This window comes from Saccopteryx leptura, chromosome 5 (genome assembly GCF_036850995.1).
Source record: "Saccopteryx leptura isolate mSacLep1 chromosome 5, mSacLep1_pri_phased_curated, whole genome shotgun sequence".
NCBI classification, from domain to species: Eukaryota; Metazoa; Chordata; class Mammalia; order Chiroptera; family Emballonuridae; genus Saccopteryx; species Saccopteryx leptura.
Window position 1 is genome coordinate 190,374,783 of NC_089507.1, and position 24,139 is coordinate 190,398,921.

At 41.8% G+C, this 24,139-nt stretch overlaps 1 protein-coding gene across 2 annotated transcripts in view; it reads right to left on the reverse strand.

The window, feature by feature from the left end:
• PLCB1 (phospholipase C beta 1) overlaps nucleotides 1-24,139 on the reverse strand; it is a 686,820-nt gene that overhangs the window by 217,183 nt on the left and 445,498 nt on the right. For both annotated transcript variants that reach the window (XM_066387177.1, XM_066387178.1), the window contains exon 4: nucleotides 21,609-21,746. In XM_066387177.1, coding sequence (XP_066243274.1) covers nucleotides 21,609-21,746 — 138 coding nt within the window. The remainder of the gene's footprint in view (nucleotides 1-21,608; nucleotides 21,747-24,139) is intronic.

Here is a 24,139-nt window from a genome sequence, read left to right on the forward strand (position 1 = left end):
ACTATTGAACAGCTTTCCAATAAAATTTCCTCAAATCATATCTTAAACTAAGAGTAATAACTACAAGCACTAATTTTAAAAATATGATTCTGGTTTAATGTTTTCTGGGCTAAAGATTAAGCTTTAGACATTTCCAGTTCCATGGCAACATCATGAAATGGTAAAAGTATTTATAATTGAGGGCAATGTACCACTTTGTATGCTTATCGGTCAGTCCCAACCAGAAATAAGTAAGAGTTGGGGAGATTTAACTGGTTCTGACCTTTCGGTTGAAAACCAAGGCCTGTATTAGAACTAGTCTCCTAGAAATGGAGGGGCAAAAGTAGGTTTACAATTCTGAGGACACAAAATAGTTTATTCTTGTATTATTATTTATTTATTAACGATTATATTTTCCACTCAACAACTGTAAGCCTCCTTTCGCCCCACCTTACAATGTAAACTACATTTAATTTTCTAGTAGCCACATTTATTTAAAAAAAGTAAAAAGAAATGGGGGACACTAATTTTAAAGAACACTTTACTTAACCCAATATTTTGAGAAATATGATTATTAATCATGTAACCAACAGAAAAATTACCGATGTACTTCACATTCTTTTCAGGTGGTAGGTGTTTGAAAAGTGGTGTGCATTTTACACTTATAGTTCATCTCAGTTTACACTGGTAACCTTTCAGGTGCTCAAGAGCCACACGTGCGGCTGGGGGCTGTGGCTGCCACATTGGTCAGTGCAGGGCTTCTAGATGCTTTGCTCTTTCAATGGATCCCTCATACAGCCAGCTGTGGGATAGCATCATTACCACCGTCACCACAATCATGGTTAGCTCATCAAGAAACGAGAGCGTCATTTGTTTTCACCACCTTCTCAGAAGGTGACCATCCAAATTTCTACATGCAGAATTCCTAGAATCCATTGGCCTCCCGTAACCTTTTGAAACACCCAAAAGAACTTCAGGAATCATCCAACCCTTGGTTGGGTGCTGATCTCAGGCCATATCACGTTGAGCTAAATCTGTATGTGTCTTACTTGAGATTCCCTATTAGCAGATCCTAAGACAAGGACTGATGAGAATCACGTTCATGACCAGTGTCCCCTGCAATATTACAGGAAAGTAAACCAGGCTGGGACGGGAAGAAGGGAGAAGCATGAGATACCAAGCAAACTCAAGCAGATGGTCAATTTGTCTTCTTTCCTGTGTAGACCACAGCTCAAAGGCGAGGTTTAGGATCAGGGGCAAGGGACCTAGAGTGTGGTGATCCCTCTGCCTGATAATCTTGGTTAAGGCTGCTGGAGGGCGTGGAAACTCCCACGCACTTCCTGCTTTCCTTGATAGCAGGCAAAAAGGGTTCCAGCATCCAGAGGGAGTGACTAACAAAGGAACAAGGTGCTAGTTTGGGGAAGTGAAAGTTCACTGAGGTGATGTGTGTGAGAACAGCAAAGGACTCAGAGGGCAGATGGGTAGAACACTGCTAGAACCTGCTACGGCAGGATAACATATTCCAAGACTTTAGGGTACTAGTATAGCAACATTCTGTAAGTAGGAATGGCCAAGCAAAGCCTTAGGACAGTTGGTTCACATACACAGGTTCTAGAGCAGCACAGCACAAACTTTCATGTGCATACAAATCACTGGGGGTCTTGTTGAAACATAGACACTGATTCCGGGCATCTGGGGAGGGAACAGAGAATCTCTATTTCCTACCAGCTCCCAAGTGGGTCTAGGCTGGACCATACCATAGAATAGCATTGACCACAAGTTTGTTAGAAATGGGGGACATTGGGCTCCACACCAGATCTCCTGACTCAGAGGCTGCGGGTTTTTTTTTTTCATGAAAATGTTATATTTTTATATTAAAGTTTGAGTGTACTGCTGGGCCAGTGATAACATTTTGAGTAACAGGGCATTTCAGGACCTGGTTTAGGAAGCATTATTCTAATCTTCGTCTCCTCACTTTCCAAGCAAAGAAAGAAATGACTTTGGTTATTAGTTTTAGAATAACTAAAAGCCCTTAAGGATGTATTAAGAAGCACATGGCTAAGGAGATGTGGTCCAAGCAGCTTAAAGGAGCCGCAGTCCATCACGCGTTCCTGCTGCGTAGTCAGATCCAACCCCGGCTGTGCACGCATCAATCCAGGGTTGGGCCCTAGTTCATTTGGCATTAGAAAGACAGCTTCTGTTTTAATCAGGAGGATTTGTTTTCTACTTCCAGAGACAAAGTTCTGATGATTGCCACTAAGCTTGGTTCAGCCCTTGCTATTTAAACCATGAAGCTCCTTAAGTGACACTTCCTGCCCTTGTGATCAAACTCTTCTCATAAAAGAGATCCAAACTAGAGAAAATAAATCTAACAATCAACTTCCACAAAGTTTCATTTGGTGTTTAAATGTGCATGCTTGTACATTACATCTGTGAGATTATATCTGCAGTTCCCTGCCCTGCCCCTCCCCTCCCCGGGTTCTGCTGTGGGTAATGAGATGGAGTCTCTCACCTAACAAGAGGTCAAGTTTTCCTACCCCGTCAAAGAGTTAATGTATGCTTAGCTCTAAAGCTATTTACATTCCATGACACTCGGCACAGGATTTGTGTGTATGCTTAATACTATTAATTATTTCACAAGTCTCAATTACTCTCATAGGTATTGTTCGAGTGTTTACTGGGCACTGAGCTAAGTTCTTTGCATCCAATATCATAATTAATTCTTACAACAATCCTCTAGGAAGTATGTCCTGTTCTCAGCCTCCTTTCACAGACAAGGATTCAGTTTTAGAGCAGCACAGCTTAAGAGCAGATCACTTATTTCATGGGTTCCAAAATTTATACTGTTAGATACCATGCCCTCAGACATTTTGTCATAGAGGATTTCAGGGCTGCCTATACATAGAACTCAACAAAATAAAAAGTAAATCCGTTTAATTGTTTTCTGTATAAAATATCACACTTACTATAGGCGGGGCACTATTCTAAGCATTTTTCAAACAATTAACTCATTTAAGCCTCCCCAATCACCCTATGAGATGTATTCTCTTATTAACACCCCATTTTACAAACAAGAGAGGAGAAATGTCAGGAGAGATGACAAGGTGGATAGAGTGGGAGGTCACACACAAAAAAAGCAGCTCTACAATCTTGAACTGTGATGGAGACAGCTCCCAAACTCAACTCAAACTTGCTTGTAAAGAGAGAGATTCAATCCATAACATGATTCATTCTTTTCCTAGAGCCAGACACTCATCATGCAGCAGTTCAACAACTATCCCTAGGTCTGAAAACAGAGGTTTCTCCATCGGCAATTCACACCTCTTCACTTTTTGTCCTGACTTGTGACTGCAAAGGACATACAGACAAAAGTCTTCTGGAAGAAATATCCTTGCAGATAGATGTTTCCCATGGTGCTGGTTCACATGATCTTTAATATTTATGTACTGACTTCATCGTTCCTTTTTTCACACACACACACACACACACACACACACACACACACACACACACACACACATATATATATTTGGTAAACATAAAAAGAGACTAATGTAACAAACATAGATATAAATTAAACAGATATCAATGTTTTGCCATATTTCTTTTAATACTTTTAAAAACATGTATGTCCTTAAGACACTGCAGTGTAGATGAACTCTGGGCTGTGCTTCTCGCTGACTCCCTTCTTCTCCCTCTTTTGTGAAAGGTTGACATCAATACCACCTATTTCCCTATCGCATTAGAGGAGAAGGGTATAGATCAGGGTTCAGCAAACAAAGGCCTGAGGGCGAAATCCAGCCTGCTGTTGGCTTTTGTAAATGAAGTTTTGTTGGAATGCTGCCAGAGTTGTCCATTTTGCATTGTGTTTGGCTGCATTCATGCTGCAACGGCAAAGACCCCAAAACGGCAGAACATTGACTAGCTGGCCCTTTAGAGAAAAAGATTGCTGCTCACTAGAATGGGACCCCGGATGTTTAAAATACCAAATAATTTATATCATATCATATGCTTCATTTGGCTGGATAATGGATATTTGCAAACACCATGTCTTTAGCTTTTGCTTCTGCATGTGAATCTATTTAATTAATTTTAACCACTGTAGGAATGCATAATTTATGAATCCATATTTTATTGATGAACATTTACTGGTTTCTTTTTTCCTTCAAAAATGTTTGTTTGCACAAACACTTCCTGTTGCGTTAGGCCACATCTAAGAGATTCTCTAGGGCATATATCCCGGTGAATTGTTACAATTCATGCATCTTCCTAGTACCACTTGCTGCGACTTGCTCACCAAAGTAGCACTGTGCTTTCCTATTGGCTGTGAGCTTTTATTTTCCCATGTTCTCAAAAACTTGCTATTATCGAACTTTCAGAAAATTCTGCATACCTGTTGGACGTGGATGCAACATGGGCCCTTGCGTAGGTCTTGATTGGCATGTCTGGTTAACCAGCCTAGTCAAGCATTGTTTTGTATACGTAGGGGGCTGTTTCACTTTTTTTCTGAAAATTTTCTGCTCACATTCTTGACCCATTTTTATTTTAGAGTATTTATATTCATTATCTTTAAAAAAGAGGAGGGTTTTGGTTTGTTTGTTTGAGGCTGGAGCTCAAACACAGGTCAGCAGTCACTATCTGTCCTGTTGACAGGAAAGTGCCACGTCATGGCTGTGTGTTGTAAATGGCACCCATGGCGTGCAAGGGGCCCGGGCTGATGGCTTGACTGACATCCAGCACCTGGAGTTATAGGGAAAAGGCAGAGTGTCACCTCTGCTCTCAAAAACATGTATTCGACCCCAGGATTCTTCGGGGAAACAAAAGCATTCTAAAATGAATATGGAGCCCTTGCGGGACAGTTTGGTTGGTTACACTAAAATACAAAAGTTGTGGGTTCAATCCCTGGTTGGGGCACATACAGGAACAGATCAGTGTTTCTCTCTCTCTCTCTCTCCTGTCCTCTCACTAAATAAAATTTAAAAATAAAATGAATACTGAATAGCGCTCTCTCTCACTACACACACACACACACACACACACACACACACACACACACACAGGACCCTTGAGATATGAATTTAATTCGTCTGTAACCAAGCTCGTAAATCAACTCGTATATCAATCTGCTGATACCGAATCCGTGCACCAAGGCGCCAACTAGCGGCAGCTTCCTGAATCATGACTCATATCTTGGAATTTCGCTTGGATCTTGAACAAAAATACATGTACAGACCAAGTCTCAGCTCGTATCTTAAAGAAATTCGTATGTTGGTCTGTTCGTATCTCAAGCTACCACTGCATATATTTATATACATGCATGTGTAAATAATTTTGAATCAAAGCTTACCCAAATGAAGTAAAAAGAGTGACAAATGATTATCTAAAAGCAGATGACTTCCAAAATACTGTACCTTATTTGAAAGCCTCCATTTTTGTATTTAAGTACTTTTTAAAAACTTTCTGGACTAAATACAAATTTAAAACATTCTATTTTAATATCTGTAAGACATATGAAGGTCCCAGAAGTTTTAAGAGTTTTCTATTTATTTTTTACTTATTGGCAAACCTCTCTTTCTGTCTGCGATAATGATGCCGTGCCCATCACCTCTGTGCCTAAGCAGGTGGCCATTGGGGTCTGAGCGGCAAGAGCCCTGGGTGGCTCATTCACTGTGGCAGCACCTCGCTGAGCACATTCCTCTCACATACTGGCACGCATCTGGATTCGTCTGGCCAAGCATTCATCTCAATGGCACAGTAAAGTATTTTTTCACGATGAAAGCTGGTGTATGAGCTATAAAGACTTTCACTAAAATCAGAAAGGACTGACTGGCTGAGAAGTTACTGCGTTTATGACGCCATAGACAGCATTTAAAATATTGGTAAAAATTCTGGCACAGTTTCTTTGTATTAGGTGGCAGTGAAGATCATAGGTTTTAAAGTTCTCTTCATCTCCTACTTCAAGAGAAATGGTGGTCAAACAATACAAATTGCAAAACAAAACGAAACTCAGGAAGCATATTAGAGTCCGGCATTATCATTATCATCACTAGTAAATCATACCATTCAAATAACGTAAGAGCAAGGAAGGCACATAATCCTATTCAGACCCTGTGACTCAAATGTCGTCAGGCTACAGCTGACAAAACCACAACTCAGACTAGCTTAGGAATGAGGAGAATTTACCAAGGACACTGGGTTGTTTCCTGTAACTAAAGAAAACACTGGACAACCTGTAGCAAAAGAATATATTTATCACACAAGATTACCAGGAACTTGGGGGCTAAATGTCAGGGGTATTTCTTTATTGCTTTTTCACTGCTCTCTCTTCCTGATAGCATCTTTTCCCCTACTGACCAGTTTCTTCCCTATGGCCACCAACTAGACCAAGAGATGTCACATAGGGCCCCTCCCACCACCAGAGAGAGTCTGACGGGTTTCTCCCTTATAGTAGGAAAAATCCTGGAAAAGAGCTCTGACTGGTATACTTCCTGAACAATGAAGGGAAGAACCTAACAGGGTTCATGAAAACCAAACCATTGGATGAGGTTGCCGGTTCGAAACCCTAGGCTTGCCTGGTGAAGACACATATGGGAGTTGATGCTTCCTGTTTCTCCCCACCTTCCCTCTCTCTTTCTAACCATAAATAAATAAAAATCTAAGAGAAGGAAAAAAAAACCATTGGAGAAGCAGTAAGCAGAAGGATGAGAGTGTAAACTAAGTTATGCATTTATAAGGGTACCGTGGAAAAGCAGATGAAAGAACAGGAGGCCTGTTGTTCTATAACTTGTGTGAAATCTCATAGCTCTGTGACCCATTCTTTTTAAAAAACAGGCAATAAATCTATACTTGTTGACTTGAGATGACGACTTGCATGAATGAATGTAAATGAAAGAGAATGACATTCATGCTTTAGAGCTTATGCCTTTTGAAATTATTTGAACGTATTCTCTATTGTTATAAGTATTCAATCACTATTCTTGGCTACAGGAATTGTGATGATGGCTTTACACACTTCCCAGTTTAAATTGAACTATGCAGGGATACTCTGGGAATACTACTGTGTGTAACATGAGTTCTAGGGGCTCTCCAATTCATAAAGTACAGAAGCTTGAGTATCAGGGCTGAGGGCAGTTATGTCAGCTACATAGACACACTTGATACTTTGTTTCATGTTTGGACTATATTGTGAGGGACTGTTGCCTATCTTTCCCCAGATAAGTGATGCTCCATTCAGCTAAATGGTACCCTAATGGTCTTACAAAGTATTCACATACCTGCAAGTGCAGTGTAAGGATGTGGGTCTTAGAATGTGCAAGAATCCACCTTTTGGGCTAATGTTTAGAGGTGTTAGGTGTAGTATATACCTAGTTTTATTCCAACACTTCTTGACATTCCCCTGCCCAATGGGAAAAGTTTAATGTAGTGAAATCAAGTTAAAATGTTAATAGAATTCTTCAAAAATAAAAACTCCAAAGAGCAACATGCATGGCATGCTTTGGCTAAGTTTTCATGATGAGCAGTTAACGGTTACATCATTGTGAGTCTAAGGCGTATTTTGAACATCCGCTGGGAGACACCCTCTGCGCTCTCCAGGTAGTTTGAGGTATGCTCATTTGTACAACTGAAAGATCGCTAATTGAGTGCCCACATAGGAAACCTCAAAGGTTCATTTATATGGCTTTCAGGTCATCTGCTATAGTCTTGAAATGGTTCTTTCTAAAAGCCTCATGTCACTTTTGTGAAAACTCTTGCTATTATGTCTTCTGAGCTTAGTGGTATCAATGCTAATTATTATCTTGCTTGAATGTGCTAGAGTGCTGTGTACTATAGAAAAAAAAATGTATGTAAGCAGGGTCTTATATCAGTATAATTATCAATAATTATAATCAATACCATTGTTTATTTTTAAAAAGTAATTCTAGGCCCTGGGCAGTTAGCTCAGTGGTAAGAGCATAAGCCTGGTGTGCAGGAGTCCCGGGTTCAATTCCCAGCCAGGGCACACAGGAGAAGTGCCCATCTGCTTCTCCACCCCTCCTCCTCTCCTTCCTCTCTGTCTCTTTCTTCCCCTCCTGCAGCCAAGGCTCCATTGGAGCAAAGTTGGCCCGGGCACTGAGGATGGCTCTGTGGCCTCTGCCTCAGGTACTAGAATGGCTCTGGTTGCAACAGAGCAATGCCCCAAATGGGCAGAGCATCGCCCTCTGGTGGGCATGCCGGGTGGATCCTGGTCAGGCGCATGTGGGAGTCTGTCTGACTGCCTCCCCGTTTCCAACTTCAGAAAATACAAAAAAAAGAAAAAAAAGAAAAAAAGAAGTAATTCTATTTGAAGCGAAATGAAAATAGAGTCTTAATAGAAAAACAGCTAATGTCTTTAGTATAATGTATGTCAAGTGGAAAAAAAAAGAAGCAATCATAATTTCTTGGGAGTTAAATGGTACTGGTTATTCATTAAATAAAATGTGGCTGACCAAATTAAAACTGTATTTCTTGAAAATTAAATAGTAAATTATACATAGGTACTTCTTCATTAATGGGTAAATTAAGATACAGAATTCTGCCAAAATAATCTTTCTCATTTGGAAGTCCATTTGTTTTAACTTATGTCCCCTATCTTTATTTTTAACCTTTTTGCGAACTAGATTCTTCCTACTCTAATGAAGGGGCCTTAGGTTCTTGATAAGTGGCTCTGTGTGTGTGTGTGTGTGTAACAGAGAGAGAGATAGGGGCAGAGAGAGGGACAGATAGGGACAGACAGACAGGAAAGGAGAGAGATGAGAAGCATCAATTCTTCTTTGTGGCACCTTAGTTGTTCATCAATTGATTTCTCATAAATGCTATAACAGCAAGGCTACAGCAGACTGAGTGACTCCTTGCTCAAGCCAGCAACCTTGGGCTCAAGCTGGTGAGCCTTGCTCAATCCAGATAAGCCTGAGCTCAAGCTGGCAACCTCACAGTTTCGAACCAGGATCCTCTGTGTCCAGTCCAATGCTCTATCCTCTGCACCACAGCCTGATCAGGCAGCTCTAGCTTGTTAGTGCCTCTTCTATGACAACTATTTCTTGTCTTGAGATTGATTACATCACATCTGTTACTCCTCACTACCTGTGGAAGCTATGGAAGGAAGGGAGACTCTTAAAAACAATTTGTGCTTGTCTTCTAATTTAAAATTAAAATACTGGTATCAGTTAATTTAATGCTTCTTTACTGACCCTTATATTGTCAATGCTTTCGCTAGTTTATTTAAAGATGTACTTTATTTGATTTCAGAACCCACTCTGCCACTCACTAGCTGTGGGACCCCCTGCTCAGCGCTTGCGAATAACTACTTTCTCTTTAATTTTTTTAAAATTTTATTTATTCATTTTAGAGAGGAGAGAGAAGGGAGAGAGAGAGGAGAGAGAGACAGAGAGAGAAGGTGGGGAGGAGCTGGAAGCATCAACTCCCATATGTGCCTTGACCAAGCAAGCCCAGGGTTTCGAACCGGTGACCTCAGTATTTCCAGGTCGATGCTTTATCCACTGCACCACCACAGGTCAGACCAATGAATAATTACTTTCTCTTGTCCTAACAGAAACCTGGACATTACTTAGGCAACAATATATCCAACAGAAAAATTTACATTTTCCAACTTCCCCAGTGGCTCAGGTGGCATCGTGACACCTGGAAAGTCACAGGTTAGCAGAAGTGTGGTGCATGGCTCTAGGAAAAGATGGTTTCCTGATGTGGGTGCTCATTTCTTTGTGTTTTGGGGAACACAAAGGGAATGACCAGAGCTGCCGAAGCATCCTGATCTGTGAGGAGAAGGCCATGAGAGTCACAGGGTCTCGGCCCGCTCATCCCTGCGCCACTCAATCCTGCCACAAACCACCACCACCTTCAGGCTTCCTGTCACATGAGGGAAAAAAAATTTTTTTTAAATCTTCAATTTCTTCATTTGTCTAAGCTACTATATGGTTTAATTTTGTTACATAAGGCTAAATGTAACCCCTACCAAATGGAATCATCTTAGACAAGTTTTTTTTTAACCTGTCCAAAATTCATTTTTTCTTATAAATGAAAGCTAATAATAGGACTTCCTTCATAGAGCTGCTATAAGAATTAAATGAAGTAATTCATATTAAATGATTTGCCCATTGACAGGCACAATAAATTCTTGGTAAATGGTAGAGCTCTTAAAAATTGTTATTTATTTATTTGTTTGTATTTTTCTGAAGTGAGAAGTGGGGAGGCAGAGAGACAGACTCACATGTGCCTGACCAGGATCCACCCAGCATATCCACTAGGGGGTGATGCTCTGCCCATCTCAGGCATTGCTCTGTTGCAACCAGAGTCATTCTAGCATCTGAAGTGGAGTCCATGAAGCCATCCTCAGTGCCTGGGGCCAACTTTGCTCCAAAGGAGCCTTGGCTGTGGGAGGGGAAGAGAGATACAGAGAGAAAGGAGAGAGGAAAGGGTGGAGAAATAGATAGGCATTTCTCCTGTGTGCCCTGGCTGGGAATAAAACCCAGGACATCCACACGCCAGGCTAATGCTCTACCACTGAGTCAACTGGCCAAGACTAAACATTATGTTATCATCAAAGGAGCACATACATTGTTTGTTTGTGTGTTAGTTTTTTAATTGTCCAGAGGGGTTAGAACAAAAGTCAATAATTGCTTATGTCTCGCTTACCCTAGTTCTGTTTCTTAAAAACTATTTTTAGCAATTCCATTTCTGGGGGGCACTTCCATATTTCTAAAGAATATATTCGCTGCTTTTTCGTGATTGACTGATTGATTTTAGAATTTAACTATTACTACCCAGCTCTGATTGATGAAGTTTTTAATCTGTTATCCCATATCATATTGCCCTTTGTCCTTCCTCCACATGGAATTGTATCGCTAGTATTCTTTCCCTTGGTCACTTCTACAACCTCAGGCAACATACTTAATCTAGTTCTTGATCCACCAATGGAAGCTGGAATCCCTTGGCTTCTCTGTTTGTGAGAAGAGGATATTTACCCACCATTTTTTTTAACCTTCAATTCTTGTTACCTTAAACTTACTTCTTAAATTGTCAAAATTGAAATATTTTTTATTTTTCCAGTATCCATAATTGACTTCAAATATTTGCATATAAATTGATTCTAAAATTTTAAAACCAAGAAAACAAAAACTTACATGATTACAAAAATGCAAATACAATTTTCTGCAGGGTGATGATTATCTTACTTGGTACGGTTCCAATATCATGAACCACATGGCTTTCAAAATGGAACATTGCTAATACCAAGGTATTCTCAATCTTTTATTATTATTATTATTATTATTATTATTATTATTATTTTCTTTTTCCTGTTTTCCAAGTGAAAGGAGGGGAGATAGAGAAACAGACTCACACATGCACCCTGACCAGGATCCACCCAGCAACCCCCATCTGGGGCTGATGCTCTGTCCATCTGGGGCCATGCTCCCAAACGAACTATTTTTTAGCACCTGAGGAGGAGGCTCAATGGAGCCATCCTCAGCACTGGGGCCGATGCACTGGAACCAATCTCTTGAATCAACTGAGCCATGGCTGAGGGAGAGGAAGAGAGAGAAGGAAAAAAAAAGGGGAGGGGGAAGGATAGAGAAGTAGATGATCGCTTCTCCTGTGTGCCCTGATCAGAATCAAACCCAGGACATCCACACTCCAGGCTGATGCTCTACTGCTGAGCCCACCTGCCAGTGCTTATCAATCTTTTTTGACTGTTTCACTAATCTTGTTGTCCTTTATCTTTTGGTTATTTTATTTTATTTTATTTTTTTTGCTGTCTTCATTGTTGTTATTTAGCTCTACGTTCTGGGAGATTCCTGTAATACTCTTACAACAGTTCTGTAGCATTTTGATTTTCATTCTATTATTTTATTTTTAATATCTTAGAAAACTTTATTATTTTTCTCACCTATTTCTCATACTATCTTGTTCTTATCTCATGGATATAATATGTTGAAAACTCTCTGAAGATACTTTCTTTCTTAAAATAATTTTTTTCCTTGAATTATCCCTGAATCTTTTATTGCTATTTCACTTCTTGTTTATCTTGGCCTCCTTATTATTCAGTGTTGTAGTCTCTCTCAGTAGCCTGTGGATTTTCTGTTTTTAGTTCACGTTTTAGGATGGAGCAGTGAAGGACTGAGAGGGAGCCCTGAGTGTGTAAGTAGAACTTACTCTCTTGCAGACTTCTATTTTGGGTAAGATGTGGGTGCCAGCTGCTATGACGTGGCATTCATAAATGCTAGAATGAGAAGAACTTTACTATGGACCCTTAACTCTAAGGCTTGCCATCATAATTCTTTCCAAATAGTTTGTTCGGTTCCTCAGAAGGAAAACTCTCACCTTTTTGACCTGAGAAGTAACTGGTTATTGATTATTCTACATGCAATGCAGGAAGAGGGAGTGGAGGGCCTGACAGTTTTGTCCTTATTCCTTTAATTGACACTGACCGTCTTCACCCCCAGTCTCACTCCATGATCTGCTGGGCTGGTAGTACTCGGGTATGGAGCCTCTCTCAGTTACTTCTGAGCAAGCCAGTGGCTCCCTGGGCCGTAGCCCTAAGTGTGATTAGATTGTGGTTTTCTCTATTATTCCTTTTCCTCTCTCCATTCTCTTCTTCTGCAAAGTTATTGAAATATGTCACTTCCTAGTGACCCATCTCATTCTCATCATCATTGGGTATTTCTATTCCTTGACCATCATCTTCAGAGCATCTCAAGAGAGAGAGAAGAGGTCACACCTGTGTTTATTCTGCTATTTTGGAGAAAAGAAGATTTTTTAAATTGTATGTTCAAAACCAATTTCTGATTTTCCCTCCCTAACTGGCTCTCTGTCTCAAAAAAAAAAAGCAATTCAAAAACCCCTGAGGTCATCTTGAGCAGCCTCTTTCTCTCATGCCATGTTATCTCACCCATAGCAAATCTTTTGGCTTTAATTCAAAATATCCCCGGCATCAACCATTTCTCACTCCCTCTACCCCAAGCATTGTTGTCTCTGTGTTTTCTGGTTTTGCCCCCTCTTCTACGATTTCCAGCAGTGAAGCCTGGACAGTCCTATTAAAATATCACACCAAATCAATCCCTTGCTCAAAATGGTGCAATAGTTACCCATGCCAGTGGGAAGAAAGCCAAATTCTTCCAGTGGCCATGTGTCATTATCTGGGTCCCTCGTCACTCCTCCCCCAACCTCTGTGACTCATCTCTCCCTTCCAGCCACACTGGACACAAGCTGGACGGCATGAGATTTCATCATTTGCTCAGAATGATGTATAATTTAAAACATCATTGTTTGTTTATGGAATTTTTCCTTTAATATATTTGAAGTGTGGCTGACTGTGGATAACTGAAACCAGAGAAAGCAAAGCCGTGGGTAGAGGGGGGACTACTGTATACTATTTACCAAAGAGAATAAACTACAACCACATGCGAAATACAGAAGGATCTCATATATAGAATGTTGAGTAATGTCAAACCAAAAAGAAAACATATTGTATGATTCCATTTACAGAAAATTTAAAAAGAGGTAAAACTAATCTATAAGTTTGGAGGTCAAAATAGGCATGTGTTAGTAGGGTAAAACACCTGTTGTGTTGGTAATGCTGTGTTTTTGATACGGGTACTGTTTACATGAGTGCACTCTTCTTGTGTGTGTGTGTGTATTTTTCTAAAGTGAGAAGCAGGGGGAGGCAGACAGACTTCTGCATGCACCCGACTGGGATCCACCTGGCATGCCCACCAGGGGGCGATGCTCTGCCCATCTGGGGTGTTGTTCTGTTGCAATTGGAGCCATTCTAGAGCCTAAGGCAGAGGCCATGGAGCCATCCTCAGCACCTGGGGCAACTTTGCTCCAGTGGAGCCTTGGCCACAGGAGGGGAAGAGAGAAATAGAAAGAAAGGAGAGGGGGAAGGGTGGAGAAGCAGATGGTCACTTCTCTTGTGTGCCCTTGCTAGGAATCGAACCCGGGATTTCCACACGCCAGGCTGATGCTCTACCGCTCAGCCAAATGGCCAGGGCTGTACTCTCTTTTTAAAACTCCATCAAGTTATACTTGCTGGATCTGCGCACTTTTATGTGTATCTTTCAATCAAACGTTTTTTAAAAAAACCTGGCAGAGTTCCTATAAGTGGCATGGCAAAACTAGACAAACAGACTTGTTTATTTTTCTTTTCCAATTTATAAATGCTTAAGAGAATTTAGTGTGTGTAGAATTAAAGATTAAAAGTAATGGCATCTGTCAATCCTTGTGCAGAGAAGTGAATACAAAATTTCCCCTGCAGAGCTCTGCCATTAGGCGCCTCAATCTTAACCTGCTGGATCCTTGTTGTTTCAATGTTCTACTTTTTAACACACCAGTAGCAACATCTGAGCTGAAATTTGGGAAACTGGGCAGACGCTCAACATGTTTCTACACACGGAGCTTGTCATAGTGTTAAACTATTTAGGACAGAGTATCAGAGCCTGAATGTCAAATCCCATCTTTAAGAGTGATAGGCCATTTCAGTGATACATTGCATTGAACAAGGGTCAGGGATAGGCTGGGAGGGCGGAGGGGGAGGAGCTTCCAGGGACACAGCCATGGACCAGAATCCAGGGGGGAGACATGCTGAAAATCATTTTAGTTTTCCAAAGCCAAACAGTAAAGGCTTCACCTTTTCTGACTTTGATACTGGTATTCCTCCCTGATAATTAGAAACAGATTTCATTCCTTGCTTAGATTCTTAGATGAAGTAGCTTCCCATCAGTTTCACAGGAAACTGTGAAAGGAAACACAGTATTATGACAATCTGGCTCAGAGCACATCTGTTTTCCAACCTACACCACGCAGTTTAGACTGCATGACGCAAGTGCAAGCCTCTTTCTCTGGAGTCCCCAACCTCAGAGAAACGCAGAATATTGGGAAGATAGGCTACAATTGGCTGGAAGAAAAAAATTAATTGACCTTTAGCCTCTTTGACCAATGAAAAAATTTGTATTGATCTGTTAAGTCCGCTAACTTGCTCACAATGACATTATTTTCTGGGTTGTTGTAAAAGACTTGTCTTTTTTTTTTTTTTTTTTTTTTTTTTTTTTTTTGTATTTTTCTGAAGCTGGAAACGGGGAGAGACAGTCAGACAGACTCCAGCATGCGCCCAATCGGGATCCACCCGGCACGCCTACCAGGGGCGATGCTCTGCCCCTCCGGGGGGTTGCTCTGTCGGGACCAGAGCCACTCTAGTGCCTGGGGCAGAGGCCAAGGAGCCATCCCCAGCACCCGGGCCATCCTTGCTCCAATGGAGCCTTGGCTGCGGGAGGGGAAGAGAGAGACAGACAGGAAGGAGGAGGTGGAGGTGGAGAAGCAAATGGGTGCCTCCCCTATGTGCCCTGGCCGGGAATCGAACCAGGGTCCCCCGCACGCCAGGCCGACGCTCTACCACTGAGCCAACCGGCCAGGGCCAAGGACCTATCTTTTGTAGTCCACGTTAACCTTACCAGTCAGATCTTTGAGGAAATTCACCATCTGGTGCTGAAAAAGGCTTGAGGATTCCAACAGTCCTTCCTCTCAACTACTTACTGACTCTATTCCCTTTGTCACCAAGAAAATAGGGGCAATCAGAAAAATATACAATGCTCTCTACCACATATACTACCTATCGGCATCTTTATTGATGAACTCCACTTTTTCTCTTCTGATGGACAATATGCCCTTGTCCTGTCTAAGCCCAGTCCCTCTATTTGTGAACTGTGACGGGGGTCAACAATATTTTTTTATTAAGGACAATATAGTTAACATTTCAGGCTTTGTGAGCCATATAGTTTATGTAATAACATCTCAACTCTATCTAGTGAAAGCAGCCACAGACAGTTATGTAAATGAATGAGTGGTGTTGGGTTCCAACAAAACTTCATTTATAAAAAGAAGTGGTGGGCCAGACTTGGTCCTGGGATGGATACAGCTTCTGAGCCCTGCACTGGATCCTTCTGCGTTCACCTACTCCAGGGCACGTTCTAGCAATTCTCATCCTCTCCTACATCGGTACGTTGCTTTCCTTCTACAAGGTCATTCCAATGCGTCCACAAGTCTATCACTATTCCTTCTATCTTAAGAACAATTTCTTTTCTTTTTTTTTTTTTTTTTTTTTTTGTATTTTTCTGAAGCTGGAAACGGGGAGAGACAATCAGACAGACTCCCACATGCACCCGACTGGGATCCACCCGGCACGCCCACCAGGGGCGACGCTCTGACCACCAGGGGCGACGCTCTGCCCACCAGGGGGCGATGCTCTGCCCCTCCGGGGTGTCGCTCTGCCGTGACCAGAGCCACTCTAGCGCCTGGGGTAGAGGCCAAGGAGCCACCCCCAGCGCCCGGGCCATCTTTGCTCCAATGGAGCCCCGGCTGCGGGAGGGGAAGAGAGAGACAGAGAGGAAGGAGGGGGGAGGGGTGGAGAAGCAAATGGGCGCTTCTCCTATGTGCCCTGGCTGGGAATTGAACCCGGGTCCCCCGCACACCAGGCCGACGCTCTACCGCTGAGCCAACCGGCCAGGGCCAAGAACAATTTCTTGATCTCACTTCCCCCTTCCAGGAGTCTTTTCATTTCTCTGATCTCCTTTTATAAAAAAATTCTCAAATGAGCTTTGTGCTTCTTATTTTGCACCTACCAGTGGGCCCCAGAGCCCACTCCAATAGGCTTTGACACCAGCACTCCACTGAAGTTGCTTGAAACAAAGTCACCAGTGACGTCTACATCATTAAAACCAGTGGCTAATGCTTGGTCTTCATACTATTTAACCTATGACCAGCCTTCAACCCAGTTGATGACTCTTCTCTCTGACTCGGAGGACAGATGTAAAGAAAACCACTTATTTCTCAAGTATATTAAAGGAGGGGCCCCGTGGAGCAGGGAAAGGCGATCCTTAGAATGTGGAGGGGATGAGAAATCATGCTGTGTAGCCAAGAGTGTGACTACAAAGGAAAAATGGAAAGACAGACTTTGTCTTCAAGTCCGTCTTTTAAAGGAGTCACTTGTCTTAAAGAGTAAATTAAAAAACTCATAATTTATAAAGAACTTGTAAAACTTAATACCAGGAAGACAAACAATCCAGTCAAAAAATGGGCAAAAGAAATGAATAGACACTTCTCCAAAGAGGACATACATATGGCCAATAGGCATATGAAAAAATGCTCAACATCACTAATCATTAGGGAAATGCAAATTAAAACCACAATGAGATATCACCTCACACCAGTCAGAATGGCGCTCATCAACAATACAATACAGAATAGGTGCTGGTGAGGATGTGGAGAAAAGGGAACCCTCCTGCACTGTTGGTGGGAATGCAGACTGGTGCAGCCACTGTGGAAAACAGTATGGAGATTCCTCAAAAAATTAAAAATCGAACTGCCTTTTGACCCAGCTATCCCACTGTTAGGAATATACCCCAAGAACACCATAGCACTGTATGAAAAGAAGAAATGCACCCCCATGTTTATGGCAGCATTGTTCACAATAGCTAAGATCTGGAAACAGCCCAAGTGTCCGTCAGAGGACGAGCGGATAAAAAAGCTTTGGTACATATATACTATGGAATACTACTCAGCCATAAGAAATGATGACATCGGATCATTTACAATAACATGGATGGACCTTGATAACATTATATGGAGTGAAATAAGTAAATCAGAAAAAAACTAAGAACTATATGAATCCATACATAGATGGGACATAAAAATGAGACTCAGAGACAGGAACAAGAATGTGATGGCAACGGGGGTAGGGGGGTGGGGGGAGGGGGGAGGGGGCGAAGAAGGAGAGAGGGGTTGGGGGAGGGGAGGGGCACAAAGAAAACCAGATAGAAGGTGACAGAAGACAATTTGACTTTAGGGGAGGGGTATACAGCACAATCAAATGTCAAAATAATCTGGAGATGTTTTCTCTCAACATATGTACCCTGATTTATCAATGTCACTGTATTAAATTTAATAAATAAATTAAAAAAATAAACAAAAAAACCCCCTCAATTTCAAGTGGTTTATGTAAGAAAGAAAATATTCAAACCTAAAATATTATTTTTGGGGAGCAATATCTTTAAGCCTTAGTTCTGGGTAAAAATTTTAATTGATCTGAAAGATTTCTTATAAATCTATAAAACTGTTGCCATTGAGCAATTTCCTGCAGTATTTTTTTCCTTCTCAGGGAGCCCCACGAAGAAGTGGTTTCATTCTCCCACCTTCCCTCTCCCCCCATTCCTGCTTTATCCCCCCACAGATCTCCAGCCGACCTAGGATGCGTTTACTTCTGTGTGTTTCAGTCTTCTAGAATGCTGTATCCCTCACTCGGGAACAGTATCTGGCACACAGAAGGCATACAATAAATGTGTGAACCAATGAATGAGCCAGAATCCCTGTAGATTCAATTTCTTCTGGACACATTTCACCTTCAGAAAAAGCTCAGGTTGCTGCCAGGTGTTCTACATATTGAGAGAAGCTGAATCCTTTGCTACTGGCACTATATATAAGGTATCATGTCCACTGGCCCTGGAGATTAAAAGTGTGATGTTATGAGATATTACTGAGCATTAGAAGGATGGGAAATACATTTTCAGAATGAAATGGTGTTTGAAAATCTTAACCACTTGGCTGAGCAATATCAGTGGGGAAATACTCTATAATAGAAGATCGCAGTCAAGGAAGGCAAAGCACGTGCTGTAGCTCAATTAAGTATACTAAGCACATCGAGTAGCTGCTGAAAAAATGTCTATAGATGCATTCCTGATGGAGAATATTACAGGACTCAGAAATCAAAAACCCAAGAAAATTAGTGGGTAGGAACCCACAGAGAAGAGGAAATTGAATATGTTTTAAACATAATTACATAAAGGTTTAATACAATACAAGATATGCAGTTTGGTTTGTAATATAAATTCTACATTCATTCTTAGTAAGAGCCTCTCTGACATTTATTGAATGCTTTAAATTGAGAGTTAGTGGATCTCATGAATTGATCATTTTAAAAATGAAATACAACTGCATGTGTGGAAAGGTAGTTTAAAAATATTTTGCAGATACTTAGTATTTCTCTATATTTAGCTATCCATCCATCCATATATTGAGAAACAAAGAACATACAACGCAACAGATGACCACCAGGACACCAGAACGAGAGCTGTGCCCAGGCAAGGATAAGGCTGTGACACAGAAACTTTCATTGAACTGAACTCTCTCCAAGCATAAATTATAGAGCAAACAGTGACTCAATTCTTAGAGAGAGAGGATATATTACATTAGTGACAGTCTTGGAGAGTTGTTTCTGAAGACCTCAGAGCATTAAAACCAGTTGGCATTTTATTCATTCCATTACAAGATGAAGTTGATGTTATGTAAGTGCCAGAATAAACCTCTCCCATAATCACTAAAGCCTCAGAGGGCAGGTCAGTACGTCCAGTATAGCTCAGAAAACTGTCAGAGCATGGGCCAGTCGTGACCCCGTAACTGGGATACATGATGTGAGCAGCTCTGTAATTGCACAGATATGACATGCAGACTTCAGAGTACTCTTAGACTTATATTCTTAACTCTTACAGGAAACTGTATGGAGAATAAGGATTATCACTAGTATCCTATAAACATAGATAAAGAAATCTCTCCTTTTGAGATGTTTACTTCAATGCTCTTTAATGGCAATGAGACATTTTTAGAGCAAACATCAAACTGGGGTCCAAGGTTCCCCAAAGTTCTCAGCTTCCTGTTTGCTATATCTTGTCAGAGTATTCTAGTTCTTTCTGTAGGCATCTGAAAGGCTGTTTTAATCAATCAGCAACTTTTTTTTTTTTTTTGTACTTTTCTGAAGCTGGAAACCGGGAGAGACAGTCAGACAGACTCCCGCATGCGCCCGACCGCGATCCACCTGGCACGCCTACCAAGGGCGACGCTCTGCCCACCAGGGGGCGATGCTCTGCCCCTCCGGGGCATCGCTCCGCCACAACCAGAGCTACTCTAGCGCCTGGGGCAGAGGCCAAGGAGCCATCCCCAGCGCCCAGGCCATCTCTGCTCCAATGGAGCCTTGGCTGCGGGAGGGGAAGAGAGAGACAGAGAGGAAGGAGGGGGGGGTGGAGAAGCAAATGGGCGCCTCTCCTATGTGCCCTGGCCGGGAATCGAACCCGGGTCCCCCGCACTCCAGGACGATGCTCTACCGCTGAGCCAACCGGCCAGGGCAGCAACTTCTTAATTCATCTTTCTAGTCCATTGCTGAATATATGTTTTATTAAAAATCTTTATATAAAATTTTATTTTTTCATTCTCATTAATTAAGCAGCTACTATATATGCATGGGCATGGGCTAGTTCAGGGATCCCCAAACTTTTTACACAGGGGGCCAGTTCACTGTCCCTCAGACCGTTGGAGGGCCGGACTATAAAAAAAAACTATAAACAAATTCCTATGCACACTGCACATATCTTATTTTAAAGTAAAAAAACAAAATGGGAACAAATACAATATTTAAAATAAAGAACAAGTAAATTTAAATCAACAAACTGACCAATATTTCAATGGGAACTATGCTCCTCTCACTGACCACCAATGAAAGAGGTGCCCCTTCCAGAAGTGCGGCGGGGGCTGGATAAATGGCCTCAGGGGGCCGCATGTGGCCCGCGGGCCATAGTTTGGGGACCCCTGGGCTAGTTGCTGCACAGGATTAAAAAATTCAAAAGTTATAAAGGTACCGAAGATGTCTGCCCTTAAGGAGAGTGTTGGAGAGGAGATGGGGTGGGAAGTGGCATAAAGTTAAAGAAAATTAATTAGGATAAGAATATTCATGTAGCCTGACCAGGTGGTGGCGCAGTGGATAGAGCGTCGGACTGGGACATGGATGACCCAGGTTCAAAACCCCAAGGTTACCAGCTTGAGTGTGGGCTCATCTGGTTTGAGCAAGGCTCATCAGCTTGAGCTCAAGGTTGTTGGCTTGAGCAAGGGTCACTTGCTCTGCTGTAGCCCCCCAGTCAAGGCACATATGAGAAAGCAATCAATGAACAACTAAGGTGTCGCAACAAAGAATTGATGCTTCTCATCTCTCTCCCTTCCTATCTGTCTGTCCCTATCTGTCCCTCACTCTGTCTCTGTCACACACACACACACAAAGAAGAAAATTCATGAAAAGTGGGATGCGGTTTTACCTATTATGTCCTTTTGCAAAAGTATCAAATGCCTATTTCTTTTTTTTTTAATTTTTTTTTATTTATTCATTTTTTAGAGAGGAGAGAGAGAGAGGGAGAGAGAGAAACAGAGAGGAGAGAGAGAGAGAAGGGGGGAGGAGCTGGAAGCATCAACTCCCATATGTGCCTTGACCAGGCAAGCCCAGGGTTTCGAACCAGCGACCTCAGCATTTCCAGGTCGATGCTTTATCCACTGCGCCACCACAGGTCAGGCTCAAATGCCTATTTCTAATGAAGACCCTCCAATAACTTCAAGTAGATGCCATTACTTGAAAGTGTTTGATTATATATACATCTACTGGACTGCTGAATTATTTTAGATGGAATTTTCACATGTTAAATAAGACAAAAACTCAAGTCTTTCACAAGCATCAGCACAGTATCATAAGAACTCAGACAAGGTGACAGCTTCAACATTTCTATCTGCCATACCTTGGCCACTTCTTCTTGGAAAGCCACGAGGTTCAAATAGGAGATATTCACAAGATCAGGTCCGTACACCACCGTTATCATGCGATGTTCCAGACGTCCGATGTTTCCCACATCCAACAGTTCACGTAATTTGGGGTCCTGTATAACAAACATTGGAGAATGTCTATAACTAGAGGTTCCAACATGGTAGCCCAATTTCAACACAACTGGAACTAGAATGCCTTCAGAGCACAGTTGTCTTTTACTCTTACTAGAAATGGTATGAGTTGAGGTCTCTCGACCTCCAGTATAACCCAGACATTTAAAGTAACTTGCCCCAAAGTGGTGGAGAGAGTATTTCTGGCTGAAGACCTGTGGCCTTTATGGCATTATGCTACGTGAAATGTTAGGCAGAGAAAGACAGATACTGCGTGCTGAAGTAGTCTAACTCACAGCAACAGAACAGGCTGGCTGGCGTTTGGATACAGACAACTCCTGCAGTCTTTTCAGAGCCAGCTGCGTTCTTTGGAACACCTACATGAAGATTCCTTCAAGACACAGTCCTGCTAGGAACAGGAGATTCCCTAGCCTTCTGAATTCAAAGTAAGATCTGGTTCAGTCAGCCTGGCTGGATTCAGTTTCCTTCGTAGGACAGGCCTTGAAGGGAAGGAGAGGTCCATGCTGCAAATTAACATCAAATAAATCACTTGGCAAATTTGCAGCCAGCTACTGAGTAAGGAATTAACTTGAATTCTTATTTATTTAGCTAAATGTTTGGCCAACAGGGCTGGATTAGTTAGGGTGGTTATTCTGGGTGGGGGTTTTTTTGTTTGTTTTTTACTTATAACATCCTTACAAAGAAAGAGTAGAGTTGAAAGAAAGAAAGAGAGAGAAAAAGAAAAAAGAAAAAGAAAGGGAGGAAGGAAGGAAGGAAGGAAGGAAGGAAGGAAGGAAGGAAGGAAGGAAGGAAGGAAGGAGGGAAGGAGGGAGGGAGGGAGGGAGGGAGGGAGGGGGGAGGGAGGGAGGGGGGAGGGAGGGAGGGAGGAAGGAAGGAAGGAAGGAAGGAAGGAAGGAAGGAAGGAAGGAAGGAAGGAAGGAAGGAAGGAAGGAAGGAAGGAAAAGAAAAACAGGCCTTTGATTTCGTGCCATTGATTCTCTCATTAATTAATAAAACTTTCTTCATGGTAAAGCCACAGAAGGAGGAACATTTTCAGGTAAGTCATGAAGAGGGAAAAACCCCATTTCACAACTGGGTCCAATATGACTAAAACTTCAACTTGACTAACAGGTTGAAAACTTATCAAGTACATCAAGCCTCCTAGAAAGATGAGATGCTATTACGAAACACATCAATTCTCATGGCCTAGACAAGGAGAGGAATACAGTAAAAAAATTTCAGGGTACATATGTTCAGAGAAAACATCTCCAGGTTATTTTGACATTTAATTATGTTGCATACCCATCACCCAAAGTCAAATTGTCTTCTGTCACCTTCTATCTGGTTTTCTTTGTGCCCCTCCCCTCCCCCCCCTCTCCCTTTCCTCCCCCACCCCAGTAACCACCATACTCTTGTCCATGTCTCTTAGTCTCGTTTTTATGTCCCACCTATATATGGAATCATATAGTTCTTAGTTTTTTTCCTTTAAAAACTAAAAATAGAACTGCTATATGACCCAGCAATCCCTCTACTGGGTATATACCCCCATAACTCAAAAACACCGGTACATAAAGACACATGCAGCCGCATGTTCATTGCAGCATTGTTCACAGTGGCCAAGACATGGAAACAACCAAAAAGCCCTTCAATAGATGACTGGATAAAAGTTTTTTTTTATGTAATAAATAAACAGTATTAGCAACAAGGGGACATTTATAGCATTCTAGTGGACGTTTGTGATGCCTAACTAAAGAATGATACCAGCTGCTCTGTGAAATGATTAATTGCATCACAATGTCTGAACACCACTGAGGCAAGGTTAGAAGAAAAAATATATATATTTGATCAGTACTTAAAAAAAAATTTTTTTTTGTATATTTGGAAAAGAAGAAGCATTCTCAGAAACCGCTTGCAACTTGTGATTATAAATCACAACTTCGAAATCCTTAATTCCAGAATCCATCAGAATCTGCACTTCTGTAACCATTTTAATGGGAAAATTTGGGACTCTAAACTTTGGACACGTTTTTTCCTACTGGTGAGAGCCACAGGACCCAGTCCCTGGCTTTTTTCTTTCCCGGGCATTTTTCTGTTCAGTCAGTACTACTTCATTGCCTAATTCCCAGATCCATTCAGAACACTTTTGTCCACTTGGTAAACAGCTAATTGATTCAAGAGTGCCCCTCTCAGAACTGCAGGGACTAGTGTGGGGATCAGGGAGTTCACTTGAGCTGTCATTGACCTATAGGAACTCAAAGTAAGTAGAGAGACCCAGAGGAGGTGGCCAGAATAGAAAATGGTTCTGGGCCTGACCTGTGGTGGTGCAGTGGGATAAAGCGTCGACCTGGAACACTGAGGTCGCTGGTTCGAAACCTTGGGCTTGCCTGGTCAAGGC